Source organism: Myotis davidii, unplaced genomic scaffold, assembly GCF_000327345.1.
Source record: "Myotis davidii unplaced genomic scaffold, ASM32734v1 scaffold59, whole genome shotgun sequence".
Classification (NCBI taxonomy): domain Eukaryota; kingdom Metazoa; phylum Chordata; class Mammalia; order Chiroptera; family Vespertilionidae; genus Myotis; species Myotis davidii.
The window spans coordinates 6,287,526-6,303,259 of record NW_006293001.1 but is presented as its reverse complement, the minus strand read 5'-3'; the positions used below and the strand labels follow the sequence as shown (position 1 = coordinate 6,303,259).

General features: G+C 34.9%; 1 protein-coding gene across 3 annotated transcripts in view; it reads left to right on the top strand.

Moving 5' to 3' along the window:
• Positions 1-15,734, top strand: part of SCN9A (sodium voltage-gated channel alpha subunit 9) — a 77,320-nt gene that overhangs the window by 38,449 nt on the left and 23,137 nt on the right. For all 3 annotated transcript variants that reach the window (XM_006766515.2, XM_006766516.2, XM_006766514.2), the window contains exon 17: positions 8,517-8,631. In XM_006766515.2, coding sequence (XP_006766578.1) covers positions 8,517-8,631 — 115 coding nt within the window. The remainder of the gene's footprint in view (positions 1-8,516; positions 8,632-15,734) is intronic.

The window sequence follows — 15,734 nt, the reverse complement described above, 5'->3', positions numbered from 1 at the left end:
CTTTACTGGCACAGCAGCAGGTGGCAGAGAGAGAGCATACTCTGTGTGGAGAGAGGTTTTATAGGGGGTTGGGGTAAGGGGAGGAGAAAGGACTGTAGGCCCTGCCGATTGGCCAGGCGCAAGTCGGTGTCTCATTACACAGGATGTGGTCATAGTGATGGTGTGCACTCCCCTTGACTATCATTGGCCAGTCCAGAGAAATCCTGGGCGTGACCAGCAGTGGCTTGGCTTCCGGGAAGAAGCCTTGCTGAGCACATGGCCAAGGTAAGATGGAGGGCATAGCCCTTACCCTGGGCCAAGGTGGAGGGTGTAGTCCTCGCCCTTTCAGGACTATAGGAGGCAAGAGGTCAAGTGACCAGCTCAACCCTTAATAAGTAGACACAAAAGAAGAAAGCACCAAGGAAACCAAGGAAAAATGTATACTTTAGCCACTTTCACCTACATTATAAACCTCCACCTATGACAATCCTGGAAAGTAGATATTATTAATCTGTATTTATTGATGGTTTAAGTGCTAAAAGATGACAAGATATGAAGGTGGTTAGTCACCAATGTTTCTGGGGTCTTTTTGAATTTGTGTGGCAAGCTTTAACCATCTTAGAAAGGCAAGAGAGTGAATGGGAAGTTAATTATTTACTATTATATCCCTGTAATTTTGGAATTCAGGATCACATTTTTTGTTATAATGGTGTTGTGCATTTGCTGATTGATGTTCAGCTTCTAATCCTCTTTAATGCTAATTTGTTAGATTATAGTCTACCATGATAATAGCCCATAGCGCAGAACAAGGCACATTCCACATCAGAGTTAAAAACCAGTCCATTAAGGATGCATTGAGTCAGAGGTGACACTTGAGCCAGACCCTGAAGGATGGAGATGAACTCATTGGGTAAATAGGATGAAGAAGGAAATCTGAGGCAGAGAAACAAACATTCATAGTGTTCACTTGATTTACTCATTCATTTATCCACCCACCCACTCATCTATTCAGTATTCATTTTGAAAGACATCAACTTTGGAGAAACTTAAAGGTGCTTACTTGTTATTAAAGGCATTTATTTTATTGATTTTATAAATATTTGTAGTCATCACAGTTAAATATATTATATCCTTTCACTATATAATGTTTTAATTATGTTGCTATTATGTCTACCTCTTTTGATATTTTATAAAGTTTTTTCCTCAAAAAGGCAGTTGGAGGCAGTTTAGATTATTCTCATTATTGCATTTTACAAGAAAATATTTTTTTTTCAGAAATGCTTTTGACTTGGGGATTCGTTACAATTATACCTTTGGGGGAAGTTAACATTTGCTCCTGTCTTTTATGTATAGATTCTTACAAAAACAAAACACTTCTATAGAATTTTATTTAGAACATTCTTTTTTGAAAATTGGTTCCAAACCATTTTTAAAATCTTTCGTCTTAATTGAATTTGTACATGTGTCTAAAAATAATGAAATTTTGGTCTGACATATTTAAATTAATGTTTCTTATGTTTTGATTTTGATTAATTTGAAAATACCTTCTCCTGCAATGCTGTTTGAAATATAAAAATGAAATAAATATAACTAAAAGTAACTTAAAATGCTGCTTTTAGAATAGTCTTTTAAAACTATAAACTCTTACTCTTACCCTACTCCAGTATTGAGACTCACTTATATTAAGATGTTTTTATGAAGAGCAGAGAGAATACAAAAGATTTTTCTTAGCTCATTATAGTATTTCAATTCTTCTAAATGACAGAATTACGTAACTGTCCAGTTCATTATTTTTAAATCTGTGTTAAAAGATACTTAATCTTATTCCTGGGTTTCAAATATATTGCTTCGTATTGGGCATATTGTATGTATTGTGAAACATAACAGATTTCTATTTACAGGCGTGTGACCTATGCCATTTTAAATCAGTTGACTAAACTGTTTCGTCATGTTGCATTTCTAAACTTCAGTACCTAACCTTCTTACTTCTCACAGGGGTAGAACCAAACTGGACCAATCAAGGAAGCAGCTCTGTGCTGATAACCAGGCAGAGACATATGTGGCCACTTTTCCACAGGTTACCTAAAAAAAAATCATACACATATGATATTTTTTTCAGTGTCATGCATGCTCTTCAGCTACAAAATGTTCTGCCTGACTCATTGCAAGAAAGTAGAAACATATACGTACTCTTGGAGGAATTGACATCACAGCATGTCATTGGGGGCAATTCCATCATCTTTTTGTTATGCTCTTGATGACTTTCTTGATCTCTCATGTCCTTAGGTAATTTCAAGTGCATGATCTATAGATGTTTATTGGATGGATTATAAAAGTTGTAAGATATAGAATGTAACAGAGGCCATTGAAGCAACATTTCATCTGAAAGCCTCATCAATTTCCCCTGCTAATTTAAGCTATACATGTACTAGCATAGATATACAGCACATGAAATTGTCACATTATTGCTGTGAGAGGAAAGTTGTACTGTGCTCACCGCATCAACACAGCAAAATGGTAACTGTGAGGTGAAGGATGTGTTAACTAACATTATTGTGATAATCATTTCACAATATATACAAGTGACAAATCATCACATATATGCCTTAAACTTATACCATGGTATATGTCAAGTATAACTCTGTAAAGCTGGAAAAAATGTCACATTTAAATTCAGTAAATTAAAACTCTATGAAGAAACTGTTTTGTGGGAGAAATATTTTAGACATAAGCATAAAATCTCAGAACAGGAAAGGAGCATTCTAATGCTAGACCTGTATTTACAGATGAGAAAATGTCTCATCATTCAGATGAGCTACTTTCTAAATACACATCTAAAAGCTGGGGTAGAGCCAAAGTACCAGCCTCCAGGCCAAACTCAGTACATTTGAAATGATCTTAAGCACAGTGGTAACTAGATTCCTATTTCTTTAATCCATTAAGTAATTAACATTTGGTTATTATTTGATCATATGCAAAATGCATCAATAATTTACTAGGCCCTGCATATGAACAAATGAGTTATAAGTGCTTGAAATGCTTAATTTGATTCCAGAGGCAATACTAACCATTGACGGGAATAAGTTTCTGATTATGTATTTATTGCATAAAGAGATATGCAGAGTAACCTCAAGAAGAGGTTTAACTAGAGCATATTATGAAGTGAACACTACATCTGTCAATAAGATATAAAACACTTTTTCCTAAAATTAGAAACAGATTATTATGAATTGTCTTATTTAATATTTTAACAAGTATAAAATAAAATATAATCTTTTGTTTTACTTTTAGTGTATATTCTTGGATTATAGAACTCTAATAGTTCCTTCAGTTGGGGGGGCAGGAATCTATGTTAAAAGGGGGATCCTTGCCCTTTTTTTATAATCCACTTCATATTTTGAATTCCTCTGTTATTGTTGGGATCTTTGTATTATTATTTTCTATTGGCAATGATGAAAGCATAATTTTATCCTGAAATTGATACTCTCTAGGGATAATAATGCTACCAGTTTCTAATTAAAAAAATATATATTATTGTTCAAGTTTACTTGAAGTTAATTTTAAAGGTGCCCCTGAGTAAAATACATATTTTTCTATTTCGAATTGATTGGATTTAGAGGCAATATTCTCTTAGAAAACAATTTTATTTCATAATATAGTAAACCTCCTCCCCCCTGGAACCTAAAACATATGCACACATAAAGAATACTATATTTGTGTGTACACACACACACACACACATACATACATACATACAGGTAAAACACAGTTTTTGAGAAAACTGTTTCCAAAAATAAATGGGTGTGTTTAATTCCTAAATTAGTATTACTATTTTCTTTTTACCAAAGTACTGTTAGAAAACATGAGGTACATGCCAGCAAATGGTCATTCTCTGGATATTTCAGTTATAGAGAATGTCTTAAAATGTATTACTTTTCTTTGGCAGAAGCTGCCTATATAAAGGTTAGGAAAGATATGTTTTATCGGTGCCAGTTTTCACTTTATATTGTACTTTCAACTTTAGAAATTCACATATTTGAAAAACTGGTAATTGTTTCATTTATTGGAATCTTTTTTTCCTTGTCCTTCCTCATTCTGAGTAGTAGAGATAGCATTAGTCATTCAAATGTATAGGTAGTTTTTTTTGTTTGTCATTCTGGTCTTGTTAAAAGTATAAATAATATTAATGAGGTGAGTCTTTACTTCGTGTTTTGCCGTCATGCTTGCCTCTGTTCCAGTCCTTAATTACCCATTTGTCATTTGTTTTGTAACTTCTTTGGGATGTTTGCCAGCCATTCTCTTTGAATAGGCGGTTGTTGAGTTTTGTTTTCTTCAGTGCTCCTATAAGTTTGATGGTTTTCTGCTTTTAAGGGCCAGATTATCAGGTTATTAGCGAATTCTACTTCATACCTCTCAAAACAAGAAATGACCAACTGGCATTAACTACTATCCAGACTAACAGGAAATAGTCTTCCAATGTGATTGCCTCTCTCAGGAAGTGTGAATAATAAATTTCTAAGTGACCAGTTTAGGGAAATTTCTCCTGTGATACCTATATTTAACAGTCTCCACTCATATGCAGTGTTGTAGAAAATACACCTGCAAGGCAATCAAAAGGAGAATCATGAAAAATAATAAAGTTTTTAACTTGATTATATTTTCAGTCATTGAAAGGGGCTGCTTAGATAGCTACTTAAGCGTATAATGAAGATTAGGAACATTTCCAAACTACTTCATTGTCTGATGGATGCACACTGAAGAATATGAAAAGATGTGCCCCAGGATGAGGCAAAAGTAGGTTTACAGTTGTGAGTATGTGAACGAGTTTAATCTTGTATTATTATTTATTAATTGTTGTATTATCTTCCATAGTAACAACTATAAACCTACCACACACACACCCCGACACACACACACACACACACACACACACACAATGTATAGCAGTTCACCTCAAGGGAATAGAATCAGGCAAGTGTGTGTCTATGGGGGGTATTTTTTACTATATACTGTCATACATTTAAAATTTTTAATTCAAGTATATAGGTTTAATGTGGAGAATGACATTTTACAAAGTACCTTCATTCATTATCATTATTCAGTAAAAAGCCAAGAGTACTACTATGGCATACTTCCTATTCCTTATGCTAGTGTCTGCCTCTATGGTCCTATGTTTACACTTACTTTTATTTATATGGAGACTGAGAAAGATAAAAAAAATTTGTTTACAAGCAGAAGTAATAAAAAGTATATTTCACTTTTTATTAAAAATAAAATCTACAGCCCTAGCCAGTGCTCAATGGTTAGAGCGCCAGCCTTCAGACTGAAGGGTCATGTGTTCAATTCCAGTTAAGGGCAGGTACCTCAGTTGTAGGCTGGATCTCCCACCCTGGTTAGGGTGTGTACAGAAGGCAGCCAGTCAGTGTGTCTCTTTTGCATCAATGTTTCTCTCTCTGTCTCTCCTCCTTTTTTCCATTCTTTCTCTAAAAAAGTCAATGGAAAAAATATACTCAGGTGAGAATTAGCAAAAAAAATAAATAAATATACATAAAGATTTCAAAATGGCCTATTTATAATATCAAAGTGGAACATTTTCATACTATATTTATTTCACTGCTTTTAATATAGTATAATCATTCTTCCATTCCAAAATTATAAGAAAGGGAGCTAAATAACCAATGATTGAGTTTATAGGTATGAACATAATTATTTAATTAATTACATAAAATTATACAAATTATTGACATGATCTTCTCTGTGCACGAAACAAGAATAAAAGAAGATTCAATAGTTAATCTAACAATGCATGCTATGAGAATTAAATGAACTTCCCTTCAAGAGAAAACTATTATACATGTTTGCCTATTTAAAGTCATCCTTTTTGGACCCTTTAAAGAAACTTATGCTTTCATAAGTATTGAATTTAAAGGCTGAAAAGCTAAACTGTCCTATATTGCTGTGTAATTACTGTGTAAATACTTAATGCATTCCCAGAAAAACACTGACTTTTTAAAAACATTCTAAACTTAACATTTCAAAAAGCCATGACAATTTGTCTTGTGATATACATTATTTGTAGTTCATATTCAATATTTTGATAATTTCTGTTCCAGTGAAGAATAACATTTAATAACTCTCATTTATGATATAAAATCTGAGCCAAACTCTGAATTTAATTGACAAAAAAATTGCCATAAAAATTATGGGGGGGGGAAAGGTTTCAATGACAATATACACCCCACAAAATCATCTTAACTTTTACTTTTGATTATAAATTAACTTGGCATAAGTCTTCTTTGTTGATGCTCTTTTAAACAGTGAGAAAATAAAATATTGAAGTTGAAAATATTTTTATTGATTTAGTCTAAGTCAGAATTCATTGATTTAGTCTAAGTCAGAATCATTTTTAATTTAAAAGTCCTTAACCAAATAACTTACATGCATGTATGCATACCTCATGGGAAAAGACAGTGTGGTGAGGGTCTGGGAGCGGGGTATAGGATGGAGGGGTCAATGGGTAAAAAAGGGGACATATGTATTACTTTCAACAATAAATAGAAATTAAAATAATAATAATAATAAATAAAAAGTTACCAGCTGAGAAAAAAAACATAATGATATCCTAGTTATCAATATTTTGACTAATAGCAGGAAGGGGCTTTGTATTCTTCCCATCATTAATTCCTCCCACAGCTTTGCCTCAAAATCCAGGCTACTAATTCTTTTTCAGGGTTGAAGGACTTTGTCACATGCAGCTGAGAGGTCAAGAACTGAGGACATCAAATAACTGTACTAGTAGTCTTTTAGATATAGTAAAAATGTTGTGTGTTTTTGTGATAATTGGCACAATAGGACATATTAGTAATTATAAGTTTTCCCATTGTTTCCTGGGGTAGTGTATGTTTTATAACCTTAAGTCTTACAGAATATTTAGTTATAATTAATTTCTATGTCCTTTATTTTACAGTAATTTTAGACGAATTCAATCAGTTTAAGTAACCTGCTTTTTAAGTGAAATTTTATTCTGATACTCTTCATAATTGATATTAGTATAACTTTTTGGCCTGATAGAAATAATGCCTCTATTCCAACATGGATTTCAAGTGTTAATTTAACAGAGTATTCACAATTCTTTACTCCCATTATAAAAAGAACTTTGCTTACATCATTCATTATATACAATACTTTATCAATGATCAATACTTTTCCACTGATGTTGAATACTGAGTGATGATAATACTAGCACTGAGAATTTAATGTGGTACCCATAAAGAACACTTAGCTTCCAAGTCAATCTCTAAAAATTAATATTTTAGATTGGACCTGTGATATTAATGCAAATTAATAGATTAAAGAATTAATCAACTGAAATAAATATTTCCTCATTTTTAGCACTTGAATGTTTTAATGAGTCTAAACAAAGAAAAGCCGTAATCTTAATATGAGACATATATGCTATAATAACGAGTAGTTTTTCAATATTCACATGTTATTTAGCAAATGAGAATGAAAATGAACTCTTCCATTGATGTGCTGCTCTACCCCTTATAAAACAGTATTAGAAAAAATTGACAGAGTTTTGCAACAATTGCTGTATGTATTTTTTCCTAAAATTTCTGTGTATGTGTATATGTGTAAACATCATGTCTGATCATAAAGTTCTGGGTGGGAAAAACTTGCTTGTGTTATGATCAGTTATATGATCATAATGACAATGAATCCATTCCTCTCATGTGTTAGTCTGCCATGTTTAATTTCATTAAATCTTTGTTTCAGAGTTTGCATGTGGTGCTCACTTTAGTAGCCACTACCTCTTGACATTTTAAATGATACTTTATGATCTTTTCTACTATATTATACTATAAAATTTCAGCACTACACTCTGAAATTTTATACTAAAATGTGTGGTGTTGGATGAGATAATTACTATGGTCGTCGTTAGTGTCTTGATTCCAATATAATATTTGACTTTTCTGGTCTCGCTGAAAGGCTTCTATCTATATCATCCTGATACATATTCTAATATGAGGAAATATGTTTGAATTTTATTTTACATTAACTTCTTTCTTTTTATCAATTTTAAATATCAATTTTTTTCTGCCAACTGTCAGATCTGACCTTTCAATTATCAGGTGTCAGCAATTTGGCACTTGTTTGATATTGCTATTAGGATCTTGATTGTCCTGAAATAATAATTATTAGTATAAAGAAATTCCCATTAAGCACAATAAAAATGTGGCCAATACTTTTCAAATGCTATAGTTTACATGGAAATATTACCTTATGCTAATTATGTCTAAATACTTGTTAGCATAATAAAAATAGTAAAAATTATTTTTCACAGGATGTGTAGATAGATCAAACATAAATGCATTGTAAGGTTACTTGAATTCTGTGTGTTTGTTTGTTTTTATGGCCATCATATTAATATTTTTTTCATAACAGTTTGCATGACTCTGATTAGTAAATATGGCTTAAGTGCAAGATTTGAATGAACTCTAAATGAATTCTCTGGCGGGTGGTAAATTTCTTTCTAGAAACTGAACCAGTCAAGTTCCTCTGAGTGCAGCACAATTGATAACCCTCTGCCAGAAGAAGAGGCCGAGGCGGAGCCTGTGAAATCAGATGAGCCAGAGGCATGTTTTACAGATGGTAAGAGGAAAATCAGGACCTTGGCTAGCATGCATTTATTAGTGTTTGGGGTTTTATTTTAATCCTAAATGGACCTGGGGTTGTTTATTAAAAGGCAGACTACTCGATTCCATGCTGAGTCAGCCATGGCTCTACGATCAAGGACAGGTCATTGGCGCTTTCTGAGCTTCTTTTTGCATCCTATGACACTCTGCTAACAATAATTTACAGTGACAGTATGTTATACTGGAAAGCACTCTCCTTACAGTGGGTTGTTTATACTTTTTAATTTTAGATCCTTAATTCATGTTCCCAGCTCCATGGAACCACTAGAATACAATTTAATGGGATAGATGGTACTATTGTTCTGGGTGGGAAAAACTTCATCAAAAGTTAAAGCTACTCATAACTCTCTGTAAACCGTTTGATGCTGCTAACCACAGTCTGTCTTCACATTCTTCCTTCCTTTTATTTCAGAGGTCACACTGTACCTGTATTCTTCTTTTATATTTCTGAGAGTTCCGAGTTTCTTCCCTCATTTTTTTAGTAACTGGTTTAATGCACATCCCTTAAGTAATAATGTCTCCACATTTTGTTGCTTTGTTATCTTGTTATTCTCTAGCCCTATGGGTTTCATCCAGGGTTATAGCTTGAACAGCCATTTCTGTCTTGTATTCTTTCATTATTTTTACTCCTGCCCTCACTCTTGAATTCTGACCTGCCTACACCTGCCCATTACCTGTGTTGCCTTTAAACATCTCAGGTTTAATAAGTTTAAACAAACTTTAGTGGGTTCTCCACATATAATCTACTTTCTTTGGTCTTCATCTCATTTAGCGACATCATGGTCTATCCTGCCTCTCAAGCTAAAGACTTTGAGTCAGTCCTGATCTCTTACTTTCTTGCCACAAGTTGATCGGAAATTCTGAGGATAGTACCGGGTTCTCTGGTGTATTCTGATGGATGCACACTAACATCTGAGAACCATTGGTTTATAAGGTAAAACCTGAAGTCCTTAACCTGGCATGTGAAGCCCTTTTTTGGCCTCCATCTATTCTTTTCTAACAGTATCCCCTTTCAACTCTTTTCATTTTTTTTTGCCTAACTGAATTTCTTACTACTCCTGCAATTTATCAGGGTTTTATTCAAAGTAATAAATTTGAGCTTGACCTAGAAAAGTATGTGATATTTTCTAAGTAGATATTGTGTCATCTAAATAAACACACAAACTTAGAGTAGGACTGTAGTAGAGCACAAGATTTGAAGCCTAATAAACATGAGTTCTAATTGGCCTACTGCTAACTCCCTGTGAAAACAGGAGCACATTTTAAAATCTTATACCTCAGATACCTCATCTGTAAAGTGGGTAGAACAACTACATCCACATCATAGGGATGTTAAGGAAATTACATGAGATAACACCTAGATTAATTAGCATAGTACCTATCTTCCTTCTCCTCCTTTCCTTTTGTTTTTAACTACCATGGTGCATGAATTTTATTTGAATATAAGCCAAATCTCATTTTATGGGAAAAGCAAATGATGGCATCCAATTTTGTGTTTTTGTTATATTCTAAGTAAAACACTTAAAAAGAAAGTAGAGCTTTCTTTTTAAGAATTTTAACATAGATTGCTTGCTTCTTAATAAATTGATTTAGCACCATGTAAAGTTAAATTTGGACAGATGCTACCAAGATTATTTTCACCCATTATATGAATGACTGATTTAAAATTTTTGGATTACTAGAAAGAAGTGGGTTTGTCAACCAAATTAAGGCTTCAAATTAGAGAAAAAAAAGTCTCAGAAAAATTTAAACCCTCTACAGAAAGTGTTTAATGCTGAAGTATTTCAAACTGTAGGTGCAGTCCTACTGAAATCAAATTTTACAAAGGTTATTTTAATCCCACAAATCACCAATGAGAATACTTATGTGATTACTTTGAAAGTATTCATAACTGCTAATTTGAGTCTGGTATATAACAGATATTTCCATATGAACTCTTGCCTTGACCATTGAAAATTTGCTAAGGGCTAAAGTTTGAGTTATGCAATATGAATAAATGCTAATGTATGACAATGTAATTATAGTTAACAATAACAATACTGTATCTTATACTGGAGATTTGATAAGAAGGTAGATCTTAAATGATCTTATCACAGAAAAAAAGAAGAAATTGGTAACTATATGAGGTGATGAGTATGTTAATTGTCTTGATTGTGGTGATTATTTTACAACTAGGGGCCCGGTGCAGGAAATTCGTGCACTGGGTGTGTGTGTGTGGGGGGGTGTCCCTCAGCCCAGCCTGTCCCCTCTCACATACTGGGAGCCCTCAGGCGTTGACCCCCATCACCCTCCAATCGCAGGATCACCCCCCACCCCAGGGCCACCTTTGCCCTGCCCCCCAGCTCTTAGCTCCCCCCTGGGTTTCCGATCACTGTCAGTGGCAGGGGGCTTCTTCCTGCTTTCCCTTTCGCCTCCCTGCATTGTGCCTACATATGCAAATTAACCACCATCTTTGTTGTCAGTTAACTGCCATCTGAGTTGGCAGTTAACTTGCATATCCCCCTGATTAGCCAATGAAAAGGGTAGCGTCGTACGCCAATTACCATTTTTCTCTTTTATTAGTGTAGATGTATACTTAAATCATTAAGTTGGCCAATGTAAACATGTACAGTTTTTTGTTTTTTTGTTTTTTAAATATATTTTATTGAATTTTTACAGAGAGGAAGGGAGAGAAATAGAGAGTTAGAAACATCGATGAGAGAGAAACATCGAACAGCTGCCTCCTGCACATCTCCTACTGGGGATGTGCCTGCAACCCAGGTACATGCCCTTGACCGGAATCGAACTTGGGACCTTTCAGTCCGCAGGCCGATGCTCTATCCACTGAGCCAAACCGGTTTTGGCATAAACATGTACAGTTTTTAATTGTCAATTATACTTCAACTAGAGGTCCAGTGCATAGATTTGTGCACCGATGGGGTCCCTTGGCCTAGCCTACAGGAAGCGGGCTGAAACCGGCTCTCCGACATCCCCTGAGGGGTCCCAGATTGCAAGAAGGTGCTGACCAGCCGAGAGACCCCAGTGGTACACAATCGATCAGGGCAGGGGAGGGACCTCCCAAGGGCTCCAGGGCATGTCTGGCCCTTCCTGCTCAGTCCTGATCAGCTGGACCCCAGCAGCAGGCTAACCTACTGGTCAAAGCATCTGCCCCCTGACGGTCAGTGAGCATCATAGCGACTGGTCAAATGGTTGAACAGTTGGACACTTAGCATATTAGGCTTTTATTATATAGGATAAAGCTGTGGGGGTGGGGAGAGAAGAATAGGCACAATCAGTACTCAGAGATAGAACTCGGATTAGTGGTTACCTTTATGGGGTACAGATTTTGAAAGGGCATGAGAGCCCTTTGTGGGCACTGGAAATATTACATTGTGATCTAGGTGACTCCTAGTTGAGTATATCTATATATATTTAAAGTTTGTGTACTATACTATATGTATGCTCTACCTGAATAAAAATTTAAATAAATGAATAGATATATATTTAAAAACAAGAAATTTACTGAGGTGCACAGATCTCTCAGTGCATCACTGTGTGAAGCTATGCTCTTTCAACTAGAGACTTTAAACTCATTGGACTTGCTATACTATAGAGAAGTAAAAAGAAAAGGGGAAGGGTAGGAACCAATTATGATATAAATAAAGTGGTCAGAGAAGGTCTTTTTAAAAGGTAACATTTGATCAGAGACCTGGAAAAAATTGAATTGAGCCATGCAAATATATGAAGGAAGAATATTTTAGGCAGAGTAATGAAGGCACATGCCCTGAGATGAGAATAGGCATGACATTTGAGGAAATAAAGGGGCTAGTATATCTTAATAAAACAAATTGAGAGATGTGAAGAATGGAAAAGTTGAAGTCAGGGGACCAGATCAGTTGAAGTCAGTAGTAGAGGCCAGATCATAAGAGCTGTGAAGTACATTGAAAGCATCTCATTTCAAAGTCCCACAACATGCCATCATGAGAGTGAATGAGTGGATAGTAAAGGCAGAAGTTGGACAACTTCTTGGATGTTCCTGCAGTAATGCAGACGAGAGTTGATGGGAGTTTACACCAGTGTGTTAGGATTGGAGGTGGTGAGAGTATGAGATTCTGACAATATTTTGAAGTTAAAGCTGAAGGAATTTGCTGATAGGTTGGATGTGGGGTGTGAAAGAAAGAGAAGAGTCAAAAATAAGTCAAAGTTTGGGGCCGCAGAAACTGGAAATAATGACTTCAAAATGAGTGGGCTTGTCAGGACGGGAATCAGGAACTCGTTCACTTACGTTGGAAATGACTCTTAGCCAGTTCATGATTGGTCTACAGAAGCGGAGCCAGAACCAGTGCCCATTTAGAGCAGCCATTTGGCCTCCAGAGATTTTTGTTACCTGACAGGTAGCAGAAAAATCGAAGAAAACGTGAGAGTTAAATCAGTGAAAATGAATACCAAGTTGATTTTTTTGATCATTGTCTCACATCCATTGATCCTTTCCAACTTAATCTCTATCACTTTATTATTTCACATCTTGTTCCTCTTCTTCACCTTCTTTATTCTGTTTCATTAGCTCTGTAAATCAAGACTTCAGGCTCCTTCCCTAGATCTGCTCCTCACTATCCTTAATTCTACTTGTCTTGCCAAACTATATTTATGAACCTGGCAGGACTCTTTGATTTTGCTTGCTTTTATATTGTACTTTAATTGGATTATACATTTAGTAAATTGGACCAGCATGTGAGATAGATACACATTAGTTCTTAAAATAATGTATTTCCTGTTAATTTGGTAGGAGGAACCAATTCAATTTCCCCCCAAAATGTTCTTTGTCTACCAACTCTCTATAAAATAACAAATAACTACTTCTGACTTTAGTAACACAGTAACCAGTTCCTTTGTACCTTTTATTAGAAAGAAAATGTGGACAAAACCCCTTATTTTAGAGGATTTAGACATTTTAAAGAGGTGGTGAAAAAATGATTTATTTTCCTAATGAAATTTTTACATTAATTATATGGATCATGCTACTATGTTTTTTTTTTTAATGGGTAATCTGTCTTGGAAGAGTTCAATGGTTTCTTTATCATTTGAGAGCATTGCTTTAACATGATGAAACCAAGTTTAAACTTTATGTAATGGATCACAACAGCAAATTAATGAAACCACCCAAAAGAAATATTGTTTGCCCACAGGGATCTATTAAAATGTTTGAGAGGTTCTCTGTTATCTTCACATTTAATTAATAGTCCTTAAAAAAAGAAGGTGTAATAATGTTGCTCACCATCCAGGTTGGAAATCTCTTGGGAAATGCATTTCCATAGAAGCCAGACAGGTAGTCAAGCACTCCTGCCTCAAAATTAGAGACACTCTGAGATGTGATCAATCCTGAGGGCAATATTTATGAAGCTTCATCCCAGATAAAAAATTGTCTTCCCTGTCTAATTAGAATGCGTAGTACCTTTTCTTGCCTCAATCAAGAAAAATATTTTTCTTCAACTTTCAGACTGCCAAAATAAATCCCAGTTGGTAAAACCTGTTCTGAATGAGACCTTTTCTTTTAAGTATAAGATAATTTCTAAAAGTCTCAAGCATTAAGTTAATATAAAAACAAATTTCATCCTAAAGTCTTCCAATCTTTCTAGTGTTTTCTTTTGCCCTGAAAAAGATATCTGGGAGTCAATTTTTGGTCCTACTAATTTCTCTTTACTAATGTATTTGAGATATAAGGTAATTATTTTAAATACAATAAAGGTAAATTCTTTCAGATCTGAGGTCATGTTAACTGTAATTAACATTGGATAAGTGAAGTCAGGTGTATATTTTCCATTCACCCTGTTTTTTTTTTAAATCCAATTTTTGTGTAAATTCTAGAATTCACAGAGATATGACCTTTAGATCATGAAATTCTTAGGTAATTTTAGAACTCTTTTGGAGGGACTGTATCTTTTCAGGCAACTATGCACAGCATATTAAGCTATGTATAGGATGCAGTGATGGCAAACCTATGATACATGTGTCAGAGGTGACACGCGAACTCATTTTTTTGTTGGTTTTTCTTTGTTAAATGGCATTTAAATATATAAAATAAATATCAAAAATATAAGTCTTTCTTTTACTATGGTTGCAAATATCAAAAAATTTCTGTATGTGACACAGCACCAGAGTTAAGTTAGGGTTTTTCAAAATGCTGACACGCTGAGCTCAAAAGGTTCGCCATCACTGGTCTAGAGTAAGTATTGTAAGCAGAAAGAAAGAGCAAAACAGACACAGGCTTAGCCTTATTGGAACTTAGAAACTTCCGGAGAGAAAGGGCAGAAACATAAAATATACATGACAGCAGAAATATACATGGGGGAAAACTGCTTGCTACATTTCTATAAAGCTGGAAATTACTAGTAAAGTGTGAGGGGCAGAGAGAGAGAAAGAGAGAGAGAGAGAGAAAGAGAGAGAGAGATGTGAAAGAGAAAAATCTATCGATTGTCTTCCGCACAAGCCTCAACCAGGGCCAGGATAGAACCCCCAACCCAGGTATGTGCTCTTGACCAGGATTGGAACCTGTGACCCTTTGGCCCATGGACCAATGCTCTAACCACTGAGAAAACTTGCCAGTGCTATACATTTTAATTTTTTATAATGGCTGCATTTAACAATGGGCTAGTAAATTATCCTAAAAATTTCACAATGTGTTATGAAGAGCTAGTATGAGCTGCTTCTCCTAAACCACTGAATTCTGTCCCTTCATATTGCTGTTTCAGAACGTTCCAGATTTGACCCTTTTCTCTCCTAAATAACTTTTTTTGTAGGAGCTCAGAAAATGTCCTGATCTCAGATGACACAGATATGCTAATGATTCCTACATATTCTTTTCTAGCTCAGATTTTTCTCTGTAAAATTCATGCTTCCAAATAGCTACAGAATTCCTGGATGTAGAGATTTCACTGGCATCTCAGACTCATTACCTCCCAAGTCAGCTCCTGGTCCTGTAGTCATTCTGGGCTCCTCCTTTTATCTCACATCCACATCCAGTCAGTCACCAAATCCTACAATTTTACCTGCCAACTATGTTTTGAGTCTATTTGTTATTCC